At 33.6% G+C, this 19,994-nt stretch overlaps 1 protein-coding gene and 1 long non-coding RNA gene across 4 annotated transcripts in view; both read right to left on the bottom strand.

Annotated features, from left to right (window-relative positions):
* Window positions 1–2,941: 2,941 nt before the first annotated feature.
* Window positions 2,942–4,499, bottom strand: LOC140050086 (uncharacterized). Its single transcript, XR_011845363.1, has 3 exons — window positions 4,244–4,499; window positions 3,545–3,623; window positions 2,942–3,054 (listed from the first exon to the last, which is right to left on the bottom strand). It is a non-coding gene; the product is annotated as an uncharacterized lncRNA (long non-coding RNA).
* A 1,068-nt stretch (window positions 4,500–5,567) lies between these two features.
* LOC140048561 (uncharacterized) overlaps window positions 5,568–19,994 on the bottom strand; it is a 55,461-nt gene continuing 41,034 nt past the window's right edge. For all 3 annotated transcript variants that reach the window (XM_072093302.1, XM_072093303.1, XM_072093304.1), the window contains 4 exons: window positions 19,271–19,409; window positions 18,759–18,936; window positions 14,957–18,572; window positions 5,568–10,148 (listed from right to left, as the gene is read on the bottom strand). In XM_072093302.1, coding sequence (XP_071949403.1) covers window positions 9,984–10,148; window positions 14,957–18,572; window positions 18,759–18,936; window positions 19,271–19,409 — 4,098 coding nt within the window. In that variant the 3' untranslated portion in view covers window positions 5,568–9,983. The remainder of the gene's footprint in view (window positions 10,149–14,956; window positions 18,573–18,758; window positions 18,937–19,270; window positions 19,410–19,994) is intronic.

Raw genomic sequence — 19,994 nt, 5'->3', positions numbered from 1 at the left:
TGATATAGAAGACCATGTCGTTTGTTGTGATGTTGTTTGTAATGTAGAAGATCATGTCGTTGGTTGTGATGTTGTTTGTAATGTAGAAGACCATATCGTTTGTTGTGATGTTGTTTGTGATGTAGAAGATCATGTCGTTTGTTGTGATGTTGTTTGTAATGTAGAAGATCATGTCGTTGGTTGTGATGTTGTTTGTGATGTAGAAGACCATGTCGTTGGTTGTGATGTTGTTTGTGATGTAGAAGACCATGTCGTTTGTTGTGATGTTGTTTGTAATGTAGAAGATCATGTCGTTGGTTGTGATGTTGTTTGTAATGTAGAAGATCATGTCGTTGGTTGTGATGTTGTTTGTGATGTAGAAGACCATGTCGTTGGTTGTGATGTTGTTTGTGATGTAGAAGACCATGTCGTCTGTTGTGATGTTGTTTGTAATGTAGAAGATCATGTCGTTGGTTGTGATGTTGTTTGTAATGTAGAAGATCATGTCGTTGGTTGTGATGTTGTTTGTGATGTAGAAGATCATGTCGTTGGTTGTGATGTTGTTTGTAATGTAGAAGATCATGTCGTTGGTTGTGATGTTGTTTGTAATGTAGAAGATCATGTCGTTGGTTGTGATGTTGTTTGTAATGTAGAAGATCATGTCGTTGGTTGTGATGTTGTTTGTAATGTAGAAGATCATGTCGTTGGTTATGATGTTGTTTGTAATGTAGAAGATCATGTCGTTTGTTGTGATGTTGTTTGTAATGTAGAAGATCATGTCGTTGGTTGTGATGTTGTTTGTGATGTAGAAGATCATGTCGTTTGTTGTGATGTTGTTTGTAATGTAGAAGATCATGTCGTTGGTTGTGATGTTGTTTGTAATGTAGAAGATCATGTCGTTGGTTGTGATGTTGTTTGTAATGTAGAAGACCATGTCGTTTGTGTGATGTTGTTTGTAATGTAGAAGATCATGTCGTTGGTTGTGATGTTGTTTGTAATGTAGAAGATCATGTCGTTGGTTGTGATGTTGTTTGTAATGTAGAAGATCATGTCGTAGGTTGTGATGTTGTTGTTTTTGTTGTAGTAGATCACGTCGTTGCTGGTTGTGATGTTGTTTGTAATGTAGAAGATCATGTCATTTCATTGGTTGTGATTACTTTGTTATGTAGAAGATCACGTTGCTTTTGGTTACGTTATTGGCGATCGGGCCTCGATTCCTGTAAGCTACAAGTTCCCACAACAACCAAGAGAACCTCAAAATAACTGATAGCTTTAGGTGTAAACTAAAAACGTTCCTTTTCCAACAAGTTTATGGAACATAATTTTGATGTACAGCGCTTTTGATAATGGTTTCAGAGCTATATCAAATTTGTAATGCAATGATAAGATGATCACTTTGTTGCTATGATAATCATATTGATGTTCGAACAAGTGTTAACAACCGCAAAGACATAAATAACAACAATACATTGAAATGAAAAATCACTTTCGATTCAAGAAATCTTTCCAAAAAAAATTTACTATTACCAATTTGTTCTAAATTGTAAAACAAAAACATTGTAAAACTAGGTTACATCGAGCAAAGGGCATATTCAGCTACCGTGTCCAAGGCCCAATATCGGAAGGCGGTTACAGTAGTTTTGGTTAGTTATGAAATAATTAGGTCACCACGTCATATAATTTACAGGTTAAACAAAAATTTCAAAAATTACGCAACCGGAACCCGACAATATAAACATATAATGTTAACACGCTAATATAATCTTCTGAAAACCACGATTTAAGTAGGTCATATGAAAAAAAAAGATACATACGACAAGACTATGTTCGTAGTATTATTTTCAGCAACTTGTTAACGTAATTTGCATATTATTAGTAATATTATTAGTAATAGGCCAATCACATACGTACGCGCGCGTCCAATTACACTTAATCCGACACAGCGATGACTAATCTGCATAATTTGTATTCGCAGGTGATAGTTTTGTTAGCGGACACGTGTAAATCGTGCTGTTCCACAAGATAAAGTATTGAAAATGCGTATTTTAAAATTGGTGGCCAAATGTTTAATTTTATTGCAACATCTTTAAAAGTCGCCCAAATGTTTTGTTTGGGCATACCGGACATTTCTTGCCACAGATCGCTAGGTCCGATGGTCATACTTCACAACATTTTATTTCAGCATCATCCAACAGCGACCAGATTCGCCCATATTTATTTTTTGTACAGAATGCATGTCAGTGCATAAGTAGGTTACAAAGTAATAATAAGGGCATACCGGACATTTTTTTAATTTTTAATTTTTTTATTTCATTTCAACACATACAAAATACAAAAGGGCATACCGGACATTGCTCGCCACAGATCGGCTCCATTGAGTTGCTATATCCGATGGTCATACTTCATAGGTTTTCCTAGTACAACACAACCGAAACCCGGAGTATTGACAAATTCAAGGTTAGAAGCTTCTTCCTACAGAAGTCAGTCTGATGCATTCAAACGAAATAGGTTTAACAATTAATATAGGTTAATACACGTAATAGGCCGACTTACACGCAACACTACCGAAACACTTGTTGACCAGTCAGGATGATGACGTTGACAAACATGGCACAGCAGTAATGTAGGCCCACATTTGCGAGGCAGACGATCTACATTTGCAAGGCAGACGATCTACATTTGCAAGGCAGACGATCTACATTTGCGAGGCAGACGATCTACATTTGCAAGGCAGACGATCTACATTTGCAAGGCAGACGATCTACATTTGCAAGGCAGACGATCTACATTTGCAAGGCAGACGATCTACATTTGCAAGGCAGACGATCTACATTTGCGAGGCAGACGATCTATATTTGCAAGGCAGACGATCTACATTTGCGAGGCAGACGATCTATATTTGCAAGGCAGACGATCTACATTTGCAAGGCAGACGATCTACATTTGCAAGGCAGACGATCTACATTTGCAAAATGTACACTTCTCGGTTGGGTGTTTCTTCCGAGTGGTATACGGGTTTAATCTTCATTTCACTACAATTTTATGAACAAATTTCTCTTCCCTGGACAGCATGATCTATTTAGAAAAAAACCAATAAACTGAATTAAAGTAATTGCAACGTTCAGTCACACAAAGCCCATCAAAATCGTGGAAGAACAACACATATCTTCCAGATCTTCGAAAAAAACTAACTCTAATTTTTTGCAAGAAATTATAATTATGAATTATATAAAACTATAGCCTATAAACTGTATGAGAATATCATATAGGCCGCCTAAAGAAAATATTTAATAATGTTTGTATTTACATTTCATATGCTACAATCATGTTTTTATTATAGTGAAATAAAAATGGGTGAAATTCCTACTAAAAAGAAAAAACAAATCCAAATCCAATCCAAATCCAATTATCGTTACATTGCTATAAATAAACATTTTTCTTTGTTTTTTTACACTAAATCATTTTGACAAAACATATAAACAATAATTTATATCCGGTACTTAATGGTAAATAATATTAATAATAGTAATAATAATGATAATGATTTTTTTTAAAGTTGACCTACTTCGTATGACATCAACAGTATTACCGCAAAATGGAACGTCCCAATTTGTACCACACTCATCAGGATGAATCAGCTCAGCCTTAAAATACAAATATAGGCCTAAACATAAATAGGATATATACATCATAATGCGAGATGGGGCTTAATAAACACATGGAGGGGATTTACAGTTACAGGAGGGCCTATCTCATTCGATGCGTGGTGTCGAATCGGGCTTTGATTTTATTTATATTACAGAATCTAGGCTACAACCTTCATAAGCTCTGTCTACATCAAATTTTAATGTCATGTGCCTATATACAGACATGATGATACCCATATTTGGGCATATCACTGCCATATTTGGGCATATCACTGCCATATTTGGGCACATCGAACTTTTTTTGTTAAACTAGTTTATAGTGTAGACATAGCTTTACACCAGGGAAGAGTGAATAATTTCACTATTCCTCAAATTACACCTTGATTGCAGCTGGGGGTAAACATTTGTTACTTTAGTACAAGAGTGTTGACCAGGAAAGCGAGATAGGCTCTTATGCTGGCGTTTAGCCATCTTTTTGCTTAAGTCAAGATAGTTAATTGAAGCTTTATTTTTAAATTATTTATCAACTTTAAGAATATTGAGCACTTTGGTGGATATGTGCGCTTAGCGAATATTATAATTATCCAAATAGTTGTTGACGTAATCAATTGACTTACAATAAAGTAAAGATGGTTTGTTTCTAAGCAAGTTTGATACATCTGACCCCTGAAGTATCTACAAATGGAGAATGAAGGTACTGGGATCTTGTAGGAAGATCCAGTACTGACACAACACCTAACAATATCAAAACAAGTAACATGTAGACAAATGAATATACTGTTTTAAGAAAATTCCGAGTCGATTCACGTACTGTATCAATCTAGTGACAATAAACACCCTGCAGTATCGCGTCTGCTGACGGTAACTAACCAATACCATAGCACCCAACTTTCTAAATATTCTATAATATTCAGTATCACACATGTGATGAAGATTTCTGTCAGCAGACACGATACTGCACGATGTTTATTATCTATAGACATGATACCATACGTGTATCGGATTTGACCGACTTAACCTGTTGTTTGATACATATTATGTGTACATACTCATTACATGCATTGTTAGCTATGAATGCGTTTTAAATAGAAACCCGCAAACGAATTAAATGATTCAACGTGTAAATCTCACAATTATTACAAGATTACACGACCTTTGCTTATCTATATCATGTTGTTACACCGACGAGTTTGGTTTTTGTAAAAATGGAAATATGTTTATGAAAACAAACATTGTTATACGTTTATGAAAAAAAAAATACACGGAAGTATGGCATTAAAAAAGCACCAATATACATTAAAATAGAAATAAAGAATGAGTTATGATAATATTAATTAATATTTCAAAACACTAAAATATAAATGGTCAAACAATCAACATCATCATTAAAAAAATAACATACATTATGGGAATATGATTTACATGTTTAAGCTAGGTTCCCACTAAGACGCAACGTCAGCGCGACACAAGGCGACACATCGCTTGTGATTGGTCAAACTTGCATTGCGCTTACGTCATTGCCTTGCTGCGTCAGTGTGAACCAACCTTTACGGAAAAAGTATAAATAGTACGAAAATCTGTATTTGTAAAGATATACAGTATCTTGCTTGGTTCCGACTAGGACGCAACGGCGACAAACACAAACATCCATCGCTCAGCGTTGTGTCAATGGAACTAAGCTTTACAAAAAAAATTACAAATAGTACGAAAGTAATAAAGGTAGTAAAAGATAATATAAACATTAAATGATCTATAATGATAACAATTAGTCATTTCAATATACTCAAATATGTATAGGGAAACATTCAACAGCTTATTCATTGCAAAAGTAGTAGACACGCATTATATTTGATATTAGGCCTATGTCCATCCAAGTGAAAAAAGGGGTTTTTAATTAGACAGACATAATTAAAAATGACCGATAGAAATAAAATTAGGTAAAATAAGCATGTTAATGCAGTATTTATTCTCAGTTCACATCATTACATTGCAAAATATATACAAAGCATCTCCGATAAAACCATTTTTCACCCAAATTGTAAAGTCGGGTTTTAATTCATATTTCAATATTTACAATTTCATAGTTATAGTCATAGAGTGCTTATAATACAGTTACACAATATTGAAATACCTTTCCAATAAAACTATAGGTATACTGTTAAGGGCACACAGGAATCTGAGACACGATAAACATTTAGTTTTACGTACCAATAGGCCTTGCGAAAAGTTATCACTTAGGACGCGCAACGCAAGTAATTTACCAATCACAACTAAGGGTTCGACTGAGTCATCGCTTGTGATTGGTTAGTTATGGATTGCGGTGTGCGTACGTCCTATTAGGCTATAGGAACTCATCACTGCAGTTACGCCAACCGACTTAATGTACAAACGGTTATCAGAGCGTAATTTACATAGGCCCTACATACATACATTAAAGTGAACTTTTGTTTAGCTCCTTTACCAGCCAACATAATAGCATAATTTGCATTAAAGATGTATTGTCCCCCAAAAACATGAAATATGAAGATTTAAAAAAATCAGGCTTTAAATAGGCCATTTTGTAGTTTTAGTTGATCACTTCCGTAGAAAAAAAGAAACATTTTTTTTCGGTCCAATTTCTGGCCGAAGTGAATAGCCTATATATTGTGCGATATTCAACAACATTTAAAAAATTATTTTTTTCAGGGGACAATACACCTTTAAATTAGCCTAAAATACGGATGAAATTAGTAATTTCACTCTTCCCTGGTTATACCAGTATTAATACCTTAAAACGTTAAACAAAAGTATAAAGACTTTAAGAATTTATTCAAGAATTCCTTGAGATGAATTTAAAATCCCGGACATTACAGGCACTAAGAAATATAGTATAGTCAAATATAGTCGCTTAAACTACAATTATTAAATCAACATACGAGGACGGAGGCTCGTAAATATTTTTTTAAATAACAAAATTCCACACAATATAATTAAATTAGTGACACAACAATATAATAGATGACAACCAAAAACCTTAAAATTACAAATTATAGAATAATTAAAATATTGCACAGCGTCGAAACGTAAAATTCTACTTATAGAAATGATAAAACGTAACGCTTAGAATTGCATTTTGTAACGCGTTGATTACTATCCTTATCCCGTTGTTTAGCTGAAGTATGTGCGTTTCTGTTCCAGTCTGAACCAGGTACTATGCACTTACTTATCATGAGCTCACTATAATAAGCTTAACTTATTAATTAGTCCTACTAACTGTAGTCTATGCTTTACGTAAACGCGTATTGCTCTATCTACCAATATTCGTCGTTTTGGTCCACGCAAAGAAAACTATTTAAACGCATTAAATGATATTCTGCTTTTGGGCATACGGAATCTCTGTCTACGCGGCATGTGGAAATATTTTATGAGACCAGGAAAATGAATAACGGAAACGGATGTAACCGAAATCAAAGTTTAAAATCCTATAGATCATATTTTTTCAAGCCCGAATTCTCATCCGATGTATTACAAAAACTGAAAAATTGATATAGTTTTTTTAAAACTCATTTCGTACAAAACGAACCAACTCATCGCCCGAAATCCGGGCTCGGTTTAACGTAGGTTTACGAGAGAGCGCTTGAAATGACGTAATTGCATCGGCAGGTACTAATGAAGGTGAAGACTTCACCTACAAATAGATAATCACCTTTTCTGGTATAAAAGGAAACCGACAAACGGTTTAATTGTTAAGAGATTGGTGGAAAGTGTGTTTACTAGAGCACAACCACACCGATTTGCGACCCAATCCCCATGCAATTGGTTTATTTCATAAACAAACCGATTGTGGATTATGGAGCTAGCCCATGTTAAGATCCAGTGTTGGCCACAACCAAACTCCGCACTCATTTAATACACCGTGTTTTACCGTCGGTATTTTAGCTATTCATATGTTAAGTCGTCGAGATTCGATTACAAAGAGATTCATAAATTGTTTGTGGAATTACTTGAATAAATTAATCCTTTTAACGGATATGTTAATAGTTTCAATACTTGTATATTTTTCCTTCAATTTTTCCTTAAACGATTTTAAGTTTACGTGTGATTCTACCACACGCACATTGTAGATGTCTCATTCTAGACTTGTAAGAAGGTCCGATGATAAGATTTTGCAATAAATAACTTATATGTCTTGTATATTTTCCGTAAAATTTTCCAACAAAACTTTAAAATTACGTGCGACTCTACCAGGCACCGTTGATGTGGAATATTTAAATATTATAGGCATAATATTACTTACAGAGGCGGTCGAAGTTCCTAATAATAATAACCATACTTATATATTGCGCCCTTTTCATGAATAATTATTCTCAAAGGCGCTTTACATAGCACATTATCCTTTGGGTTAAACACGTATGGAAACATACTCCCATAGTAATCAGCACAAAGTTGTGTCTTGATCTAACCGGGTACTCATTTTATACACCTTGGTGGAGAGAGGAAAATGTAAGTAAAGTGTCTTGCCTAAGGATACAAGCAATGCGAGAGTTGGATTCAAACCGCGATCTAATCCAACGTCCTAACACACGCCAATAAAGGCAATTGAAAGGATGGGAACTTCTTTTTCCGTAATTCCTTAAAAATATTACGATTTTACCACGCATTATCGATGTCTCATGGAAGATTCTATACTTATGGTAAAGAGGTCGGAAGATAAGAGATTAAATCGACGACACGCCTTCTCAGATATCTGCGTCATTGTTTACATCTTTTCTAGATTCTTTGTTATATAAATTGACACTTATTTTTGTAATATGCATACTATAACTGGATATTAACGGGGATTACCCCCAGATGTACTTTCTAAAATGATTGTGCATTTTTAAATATAAGGCATAACCAACACATTTTCTACTAGTATCACAAACTAGTTTTAATCCGTTTATTAACTTCTGTATCTATATATTTTACAGTGTTGCCCGAAAGCTCTGCTAATTTTTCTGGCTGTTTTTAGTTTATCGTTTTAATTTAGCTCCATTGAAATCCAGCCACCGATACCCACATCATTTTCATTTAATCAGTAATTAAATTAGAGAGTTTTTCTCCGCTTTAAACGACAGTTACCAATAAATATTATTATTATTACAAGACTAAATATATTAAACTATTTTTTAATTGTCAATCTGTCATATTATAGATCACGATTCCGGATTAACCTCTCCTCCAAAATAAGGTGGGTTTATCCCATACCCGATGCACAACCACCAACTTTTGCTCACAAACAGGTAAAATAAACGAACAGACCTAGACAAAATCACCTAGACATAAGAGATTCACATGCATTCACATAACCTAAAATTCATTAGAACACTAAGACACAGTAATGAACAGTTAATTCAGGTTCAGATCGAGGTATTAAAGTGGAATGCACCGTATGGAACGCCAAACAAAGGCTGATACAAAAAAATCCTAATCAAATAACGAATAATAATAATATAATAGCATAAAAGCACACCTAAACAAATTTGATCTTCGACTGGAATCAGATGATATTTTTAAAATTGTTGAAATAAATATTTTTTGTAATGCTTTGTTTACACTCTCAAACTTCATGTGACCAGGGAAGAGTGTAATTTGATGTGGCAAAACGTGATGTGACCATATAATTATATGAGCATGGTGATGTCATATAACTAGCATTATGTGGGCACATTATGTAGACAGAGCTTAAAGCATATACTGTACAATGTAGCTTAATATTTATTTGTTTTAATGCTCTGACGTAAGAATAGTGGTTTTCAAAAGCTTGGCCCTTTCTTTCTGTATTACTTTATTGTTTAGCTTTATGCTCATTTTATTTGATACCCACAGCATTACCTTTTTTCAGTAATTACCTAGGTTATATTCATTATAATACAATATGACCTCAGTTTAAACCCTAATCTTGGCCCAGAAACTTTTTTGGTAAATAAACAAAAATTTTACAATTATGTAAAAATAAAAAAGGATATTTCATATTTGTTAAAATTGTATTATTCTAAAAATAAAAAATAATTTGATCTGTTAAATTTTTGTTGTTTTTTAGTTGCATGGTATCTTCATATAACTTAATATACATTCGAAAATAAATATTATTTCATTATTAATATTTTTAATATTGTAGATTGTCTAAAAATGAATGTTTCTTATGCTACAGAGGTTGTTTGCCTGCAAACAAATGTTTAAATAAACTTTAAAATACACCACCATTAAACCCTAGCATTTAAAATTCATAAAAATTTGTTTAAAATATCATCATATTAATTAATGATTAAATTGATTTATACTAAAAATAGAATTATAAATTTGACTGGTGCTTGATTATCCTGAAGTAAATTCCATTCAATTTTGTAATATTCGTAATGTTCGAATTAATGCTGACAAGATGGCCGCCATTGTTTGAGCTTGCCGTAGCAACAGTTGCATCTTGGGATGGTTGATTGGTTTGCCATGAGCTTCCTGAGCAATTTGTAACGTTGAGCTGAATGTGTTGGCCACATCTCGCACCTTGAAAGAGATCAATAAAACATTTTGGTAATAAAAATGGTTGTACTGTACATAAATCATTAGAATATTTCAAAAAAATCAAATAGGCTTAAAATAAATTGTGTTGTAAAAACACAGTTGTACTGACAGCATCAATGGAAAACATTGATTGAATTTCAACATTTTTTTTATAATTGATTTTATGTTAATTAGATAATTATGTAGTTGTGTTAAAATGAAAACTGAGCCAAAATCTAAAAGAGGGCGATAGAAAGTCACTCATGCATGCAATTATAACTAAAAATGTAATGCTAATAACATTTTGGGATTATTTCGGTTAATTTTTAAAATTTTATTTCATATGCATCCAACAGCAAGTAACTCGTCAATTACAGGATAGATATACTATTTAATAATTTATCATGCTTATAAACTAAGTCTCATTTTAAGGCTTAGGGAGTGGAGTTGAAAGAATCAACAAACAACAACACTCAATCAAACAACAACAAGAGTCGTAAGTTACAACTTTCCAGAACACACCTAATGAATAACCAAATAACTCCACTGAAAATTCACACAATCAGTTTATCATTGCAATTTGTTGTTGTTGTTGTTTTCTATACAAGTACTGTATACAACTGTCACTTATGCTGTTAATATAATTCTCACACACCTGGATGAAATGAATCACACGCACCAGTGACAAACACACAATTATTATAAAGAATAGATGACACATAGGTGGGTACAAGTGCTCTTCATACCCCTATCAAAACCACTTTAAGACCGTCTTTTCCTGGGAAAATCTCTGTGTTGTTAGACCGCAAGGGCATTGCATATGCACTCAACAACTGCTCATATTTTCCCAAGTTGAGACAATTAGCTAACGATTATAAGAGACCCTTCATTTAATTAGTTCACAAAGTGTCATTAATATCATTGAGTGAACTGCTCTTGTGGAGGATTTCAACGTCATTAATTATAAAACTTCATGAGATAATGTGAAAAGAACAGTTCTGAACAATTTAGAGTAGATGATGAAGTGGATCTAAGAATCTGTAGTTTCTTTACTCCATGTGGCGGTACTTGTTTCAACTACCAAGTTTTAATTTCTTTCATAGTTTGCAGGGTGAATCCAGTATTTTTTAACAATAACATAATAAATAATCAGATAATAAATTATTATTATTATTTTTAAATAATCTATATCTAAATAAATAAATATTAAAAAGTAAATTATAATTTCATTTTAGTTGTAAAAATAGAATTTGTGCCCCCTAATGCTACCCCTGAATGTGGATAGTCGCCTTGTTTGTTTAACAACAGCATTATGAATTTAAATAACATTGATGTATACTTTTAGATATTTTGGAGATTCAAGGTTAAAAAATATTTATTAGTTCACTAAAAATGGAAATTCTTGGCATAATAAAGACAATAAAACTAAAAATTCATCAAATACTATAGACGCCCACCCCACCTCATGCCAGCTTAAATAAAACTATATATTCGTGTAAACGTTTGTGTTTTTGTTTATGGGTGTGTATCAATACTGTAATAATTATCAATTGGTTTTAATCGCATAATCTCATCTTTAATTATTTCAAGAACAAATTAATGACAATATTTTAAGCAGACTATTTTAAAAGAAACACATGTTGTTTTTATTTACTTAAAAAAGCAACAAAAAACCACAATCTAAATAACCAAAACCACAAAATATGTTACTGGTCACTAATTATTAGAATATGGAAATTTTGTTTTGGGAAACATTAATTAAATTCTACCATAAGATTCTGGTTTTTACTTGAAAACAAATTATATAAAATATTTTTTAAGTAATGTTTTTTGTTTTGTTTTTTGTTTTTAAAGAGCTTACATTCAACCGTAACATTCTGGTTTTCACTTGAAAAAAAAAAAATTAGATTTGAGACATGGGAAATTTAATGTCGAAAGACTATCATTAGGTATGGTAGGCTTCATTCACATTTTGTATTTGTTAGACGTCTATGTCTAGCACATCCCTGGATCAGAGAGGCCCCGAGATTTTAACATAACACAATGCATTATCCAGTAGTACACAATAATAATCAATGGGTTGTAATACAATATACAAACAAAACACCAGCTTGTTGTGCTGCGACTGTTTGTTTTAAGTTTAGATTTGTCTACCTGCAGCATGGAGTAATCCTAGAGGTACTAAAATGACCTTCAAGGATTACGTGAATACAGGCTTTGCTGTATTGTCTGTACCTCACCTTAGGTGCTAATTATCCCCCAGAAAACAAAAGCAGAGGCACTGAATGAGCAAAGAGTACACCTAGAGGGCTAGGTATTGAAACAACAAACGACTGCTGGTCACAGTAATTGTTAATACAGTACAGGTTTAACAGTACAAATGTATATATTTATCTAATATAATTTGAGTGCTTTGATGAGCACTTTTAAAAAAAAAATACTTAGCAAATGATTATATACAGTAGCACCCATCCTTTGGGACACTCTATGCAGAGGACACCCCCATTAAGGAGACACCCCTGTGCAGAGGACACCCCATTAAGGAGACACCCCTGTGTGTGCAGAGGACACCCCATTAAGGAGACACCCCTGTGTGTGCAGAGGACACCCCATTAAGGGGAACCTTCCTATAAAATAAACACAGAGAGCAATACGGTATATGTTTTAACACTATTTGCGAGACACTTTTCTATGAAACAAACAAGGGGAAAAATATGTTTTAACACTGTGGCCAAACTCTAGTGGACATCCCATTAAGGGGAACCTTCCTATAAAATAAACACAGAGAGCAATACGGTGTATGTTTTAACACTATTTGCGAGACACTTTGTTGTTTTAACACTGTGGCCAAACTCTAGTGGACATCCCTATTAAGGGGAACATTTGTTTGGCCCTGACGGTATCTTCTTAATGGGGGTTCTACTATTTTTAGATATGTATCTTATCGTCACAAAAATTCAATCAAAAAAATTAATTTCTAACTAATTTTTAAAAAGTACTGTACACAATTAAGAAATGCTGTAAGGCTATATCTGAAAATAAAGATAAGATAATAATAATAATAATAATAAACAGTATTTATATAGCGCCTAATGGATCACTGACCCCTCTAGGTCTAGATTAGATCTTTGATCGATTGAAAACAGTGGAGGGATGTCTTTATACAATTTTTAACTATGGTTAAGGCTAAGGTAAATGTATTCTTTTCTCAATTTGGTGCTTTCTGCTCAAAATTATTCACATTGGATTTGATAATCTATGCAGAACCTCGCAGCAATCTGCGTCACAGATAAACACACTGTAAGTAAACATAGGTCCATGTACTTTTTATTTACAAAACAGATTTTTGTTTCACGTTGGCATCAATTACACAACACTCAACTATAAGAATTTTCCAAGGTTACTAATAGAATGACAATACATGATATTTTATCAACCAGACAACAATACAGGTCTTATAGTCTGTAATGGATTCATACAAACGATTACATCCACAACGATGTATAAAATCCAAAAGGTTATTTTGCATATTCAAGACACTTAAGAACTGTGGTTTTTTTTCTACAGTTAAGACGCATATAATTTGTACTTTGAGTAACCTTCTATTCTAGTGAAAAATTAGGTTAAATAATTTAATCTGTAAAATTTCTGTTTACAAAATATTTCCTTTTAAAATTAAGTTTTGTATTGCACTGGAAAATGTAGTTTGGACTTTGCCTAAACATTATGATTTAGAAGAAAACCTCTTTTAAATTGATCTTACAATAAGTATCAACAGTATGCAGAACACTTTAGTTATTTTGTTTATTATAATTCTGTTTAATTGATTTAATAGAAAAATGTTATAAAATGCTGTAACTAGATTTTTATGACTGAGACTAATTGTATGTTCACACATTTTGTACATCTGCAATGGCATCATTTAAAGCATCGCTGCCGGAGTATTCACATATATTACGCAAGCTGTAAGGTAATTCACAGATTGAAATGCAAGTCTGAACAGGCGCTAAGAGTTACCAAATTAATATATGGGAACAGAAAATCTTGTTTATGTTGTGGCATTGAACTTTTTTCACATTCTGTAATAAATTTTGTTCCACACAAATTAATTGAAAACAAAAATCTGTTCAGTGGACATACAAAGTATGCGTTTCCTTCAAACATTTCATTATGTTCAAACACATCCAAGAATAAGGTGGTGAATAAATTCTAAACTCTGCGATCTGATTGGACAACTGCAATTGGCGAGGACCCAAGATGACAACAAACAAGGGGCTTTGTGGTGTCTTTTGTCCAACAGTAAATAAACCTACGCTAATAATCACATCAATCAAGTGGTAATGTCACCTACCCATCCGACTTAAGCATCGGCTAAAATTCTTATAATCTAGTTTTAAATGTGTTTGAGCTTTTTTTAAAAGGATCAATGTAAAAAGTCTACTCTTTCCAGAACAACAAAATGTAATGCTAATTCTCACAAAATTATGATGGCATCTAAATATGAGGGCAGTATACTGTTAAATCTATCACAGAAAATAACATTCCAATCTTATTTTAACAATTCCAAAACTTATCATCTTTCATAGAAAATATTGCTACTATACTCGTAAGTTTTTCTTAAATTTTCAAGGGTAAAACATGATGAGATTGTTGATATTTATTTATTAATGCATACAAATAAAGATGCCAAATACATAAGAAAAACTTTAAAATAGAACATAACTAGAAGACAGAATATCTTGAGGAAGAAAGCGGGATATTTTAAAGCGATGGTAGAGAGAATCCCTGTAAAATAAATAGTTTGAACTCACCTTGGTTCCAAGATTATGTGCCTGCATCACTGACGACATGGAAGCTATGGCAGATCTGCTATTGTCATATAACCTAGCCAGAGTATGAACACTGTCCTCAACACGGCTGGTGAGCTTTTCATAACTCAAAGCTGCACTGCTTACAAGAAGTTTTACATTTCCTGTGAATTCCTTTGTGTTGGCAACTAAATCCTGTTTATATTCTTGGAATTGTGTCGCATCTGGAATTGGTGTCACGGTGTCGGAATACTTTTCTATAAATGCAACAAGTTTTTGTACATCTGCAATGGCATCATTTAAAGCATCGCTGCCGGAGTATTCTTTTTCCAACGCCATTTTAATAACATCATCTTGGGGGATTTCTTCAGCTTTATAAGAATCATCTGGTAGTTCTGGTGAGTCTGGAGAAACGTAGAAGGAGACTTCCATTCCTGGTGGTAGAGAATTTGGCAATGCTGGTGGTGGTGATGGAGTAGTGTTAGTTTGTGATGAGAATGAGCTTGGTATAGGTGGGATTGTAGAAGGAAGTGGTGGTGGAGAATCAGAATCTGGTGTTTTTGAAGATGTAGAACTTGGAGTGGGACTAGGCGTAGCTCTTAATGGCTTTGGATATACTGGTGGACCTGACTTTACACTACGTAATGGTAATTTGGCAATCACTGGACTTTGCACTGGGGACTGGTACTTTTTAGGCACTGGACTAGAAGTTCTAGAACTAGTTATTGGTGACGGTGTACGTGTAGGATAAGATAGACCTGATTCTAAGTTATCAATATAAAATTGGAAGCTAGGTGATGACGATGACGATCTAAGACTGGATGATGGTGACTGGTTTCTGGAAGAAACAACAGGTGGTGTTGCTGGTTTTGGGGGAGGGGGAACTCTTGGTGAATGAGGTCGGTAACCAGGTACTGGTGGTGGTGACTGGAATGTTGATGTTGCAGGCCTCTCCCCTGGTACATTGAATGATGAACTATACTTCAAAGGTGACTTTGTTGGTGAAAGGTTTGGACTAATAATGTTCTTTGGAGAACGCACTGATTCAGAGCGAGTTACACCACTAACATCTTTTGTTTCCACATTGTTGATTTCAGATAAATTTAAAGAATGTGGTCTATTATTTTTACTTTCAGATATAGAATGTCGATTTGATGTCTCAGGTGATCCCATAAAAGTCATTGCTTTTAGTGGCTTAGGTCCAGGCTTTGGTTTACTAGTTGGATATTCAGCTGCATCTAAAGACTTCTTGCCTTTAAGAGCGTTTTTCGCTCTTGTAAATGGGTTTGAGAATGACAAAGGTCGCTTTAAAAGAGCTTCTTTTTTAGATGGTGCCTTGTGATTATTGTTTGAATTTGATTCATCATTTGCAGTTGATTTACGAAACATAGGTGAAGGACTACGCTTTGGTTTGACAGGGGGTGGGGGCGCTTTACGGTGAGGCACCTTATCACTGCTTGAAAAAGTCTGACTTCTATAAATAGGTTTACTATCAGTCGGTAAACAGAAATCTCTGTTGAGTTCTTCAGCAGTTGGAGTATCATCACTAGAATGCTGAAAGAGAACATCAGCACGAACTGGTGACTTTCTATGTATTGCTGTTGATGATCTCTTAATTGTTGCATAGATGGCAACACTACTCTTATCGTCAAGATATTCCATGGAACCAGTACTAACTCTCATAGATGATGATCTTTTTATATCAAGACAGTCAAGTGACTTTGGACGGTGAATTTTTGGCTGTTCTTCTTTCATGGCCATTTTTCTTTTGAAAGATTCAGTGTTGTACTTCCTTCTTGGTGGCGGAACTGGTGTTGGAGGTGTTTTAGGCTTTTCTCCCTCTACTTCTACCTCTTCTTCTGAAGGACTTTTCGATTTATCTGGTGACTTACTAAAAACAAGAGTTTCTAAAAAGAACTCAGTACCATCTGTGGTAAAAACTGTAGTTTCATGAGTATCGTCCTCACTGTCAGACGCAACAGTTTTGTTGCCATTTTCTGAAGTTGATTGAAGAGACACAATGGAATCACTGTCTACACTCTCTGCCACAAAGCCACTATCTATACTATTTTGTGTTGGTTCCACTGCCATAAGCCCTAGTCTTCTTTGTACCAATGGACTAGGCTCTTCACATTTTTTATCGTTCGTTTCATCAAGTGTCTGTGTAATTTCCTGTAAAATATCTGGTATATACTCTTCATCATTACTATCATCATTGTTTGTTATGGAATTTAGATCCAATGATGGTACAATGGCAGATACATCTTTATCAATTGTTTCTTCAATCTCTTCTCCAAAACAAGGAGGTGGTGGAACAATTTGATTATTTTCTATTGATTCCTCATCACCAAATGTTGGTGGAGGAAGCAACGACTTAATAAACTCATCATTTTCAGTACTTTCAGAAGGAGGTGGTGGAACCACCATAGATGCGATTAAAGTATCAATACTGTTAAAATCTGCCGGTACATATTCATCACCACCAACATCATCATCATTGACTTCAATATTGCTCAAATTTGGAGTGCTACCTCTCAGAGTAGAACTACTGTCAGTGTCCGAGTTTTGCGATGTTCCATTAACCAATATCTCTCCTCGATCATGTGACTCATTGTCTTTATCCTCATTACAAGGACCAGTATTAATGTCTAAATAATCATTTGGCGAATTAGTCAATCCCACCACATCTCCACTATCAATGATCTCGGAGGATATGGTTTCATTTCCAGAATCTGATTCGTAACCAATGTCTCTTCTCTTTACTTCCCTTGGAGCAAACGCTGGAGAATCAAGTGTAGAAAGAGCTTCAATCGCTGCCATTTGCATACCATGTGCTTCATCAGATGGTTTTGTGACTTCGCTACTTTTTTTAACATTTGATGGCAAATCAATCACAGAAACTGGAATATCAGAGTTATCATTTTCAGATACTTCTCCATTTTCTTTTAAAGCATCCTCTGAGATTACATTTTCTTCCTTTGCATTGTTATTACCTACTGTTGAGCCATTTAATCTATTCAATGTGAGATCAATGGTATCACTTTCAACTGTTGTATCGCCATCCTGGTCTTCTTTTAAACTGTCTTCTTTATCAAAGCTCCACAAGCTAAAATGATTTTTAGTCTTTGGCAGTAACATTGAGTCTCTGACTTTTTGGAGACCAGAAGGTGCATCACTGGTCTCAACATCAGAGTCTGAATCCTCAGAACTACTATGAACAGTTCGATATTTCAGCAGTTGCACATGACTGTCTTTTGCTTTTCTGTGTTCTGTTATTAAATCATTTGTAGCAACTGTATCTGTGACATCAAAACGCATGTCAGATAAACTAGTCCGTCGCATTGGCGACAAAATATCAGAAAATCTCCTTCTCTTTTCTTTAACTGGCACAGAATCTGGTTGAACTTTTGAGGGTGATGTATCAGGTTTATTCGAAGTTTCAACATTGTTCTTTGAGTTATACATTATCTCAATTATTCCTTCAAGACTAGATGAATCATCTGAAGAATGTTCTGATGGACTTTGAGGACTGCAATACACTGGTGAGTTCAAAATGGTGGATACTGGCAGAGGATCATTATGGTTCTGTTCAGACAGCTTTAAGTTTGGAAGAGATGGACTGTTGATGAAACAAGAAAACAAATTTAGCTTAGTTATTTTTTATTTAAAAATAATTATTAAAGATTATTTAGATAGGAAGCTGAATATTAATCCTGCTTTAGTCGCCGTACCTAAATTAATTTCAGTTTTACAAAAACAAATGTACAAAGACATAAAGGACAAGAATAAAAAAAAAAAAACATACCTAAATTTAAAAGCAGAACCTTGGTTGAATGATGGTGGACCTTGTGAGAAATCAGCCATCATATAGCCTTCTCGGATCTTTTCTTTCCTAGTAATACTGGATAGGTTTTCAGAGACCATATCAGACAGATAGTTCCAGTCTGATACAGCAACAGTATGCTGCCCTCTATACCGAGGGGCTGAATGTTAAGAAAATACAAAATAATAGTTATACTAAAAGTGCCCAAGTAAATGGAAAGTATTACATAAAAACTCTTGTAAAACTATTTTATAATAGGTTTTTATCAGAAATATTATTTTTCGGTTTATAACACTCAGATCTATAATGTATTTTAGTCTACTTTCAATTAAAGGCAAAAATAAAGACACTCAACATTGACTGGTGGTATAACGTGTTTTTTTTTCTGCACACATTTTTGTTTTTACTAGTGCAAGTTTGTTCTTTTATTATATGTGCAGATAAACAATAAAAAAAAATGTAAGCAAAAGAACATAAATAACAAATTGACTTACTTTCTCCACAAACTAAGAATGAGTTTGAGTCCATTGTTGTAATTAATGGTTCATCACCTTCGTTATACAGCTTATGGTAACCATTAATTAGGTTAATTAAGTCTTGCCCTTCGTCAGATTGCAACATTAGAATAATTGGCTGTAAACAAACAACAAACAACAATTTCAGAGATGGTGAAATCTATGCTTAGATTTGCTGATTGTACATTTTGTACAATTTTCTATTCGAAACATTTTTAAATTAATTTCTTAATTAATTTTTAATTTCTTAAATTAATTAATTTCTTAATTAATTTCTTAAAGTCTATTGCAAATTAATTTTTGTTTATTTTTCTGTAGGTTTTTGTTATTTTTATTCATGTACTGAAATGTTATTATTTTTTTTAAATTGTATTTTTTGAGTATTATATTTTCTGTTGGCACTTTCAGCACAAGCTTTGCTTTTTGAAATTTGTGCCTCCTTCATGTTGCATATTGTAAGAAATGAAGGAATAAATTTTATTTTGGATTGATTGATTGATCTTAGTTAACTAGGGCTCAACGACCATTTATAAAATTGTCATGCAGCAGTTATTACTAATAATGTACTTTTTAAAACTTACAATAAAAATAATAATTGTTATTAATATATTCAGTAGACAAAATATTACATTTAAAGCTTAAAAAATAGGAAGTTTGTATCAAATGGAAATTGTCTTTTGTCTGTGCTGACAACAAAGGAAGT

The sequence above is a fragment of the Antedon mediterranea genome, chromosome 5 (genome assembly GCF_964355755.1).
Source record: "Antedon mediterranea chromosome 5, ecAntMedi1.1, whole genome shotgun sequence".
NCBI classification, from domain to species: Eukaryota; Metazoa; Echinodermata; class Crinoidea; order Comatulida; family Antedonidae; genus Antedon; species Antedon mediterranea.
The sequence above is the reverse complement of the archived record's forward strand: the minus strand, read 5'-3'. Positions and strand labels throughout refer to the sequence as shown.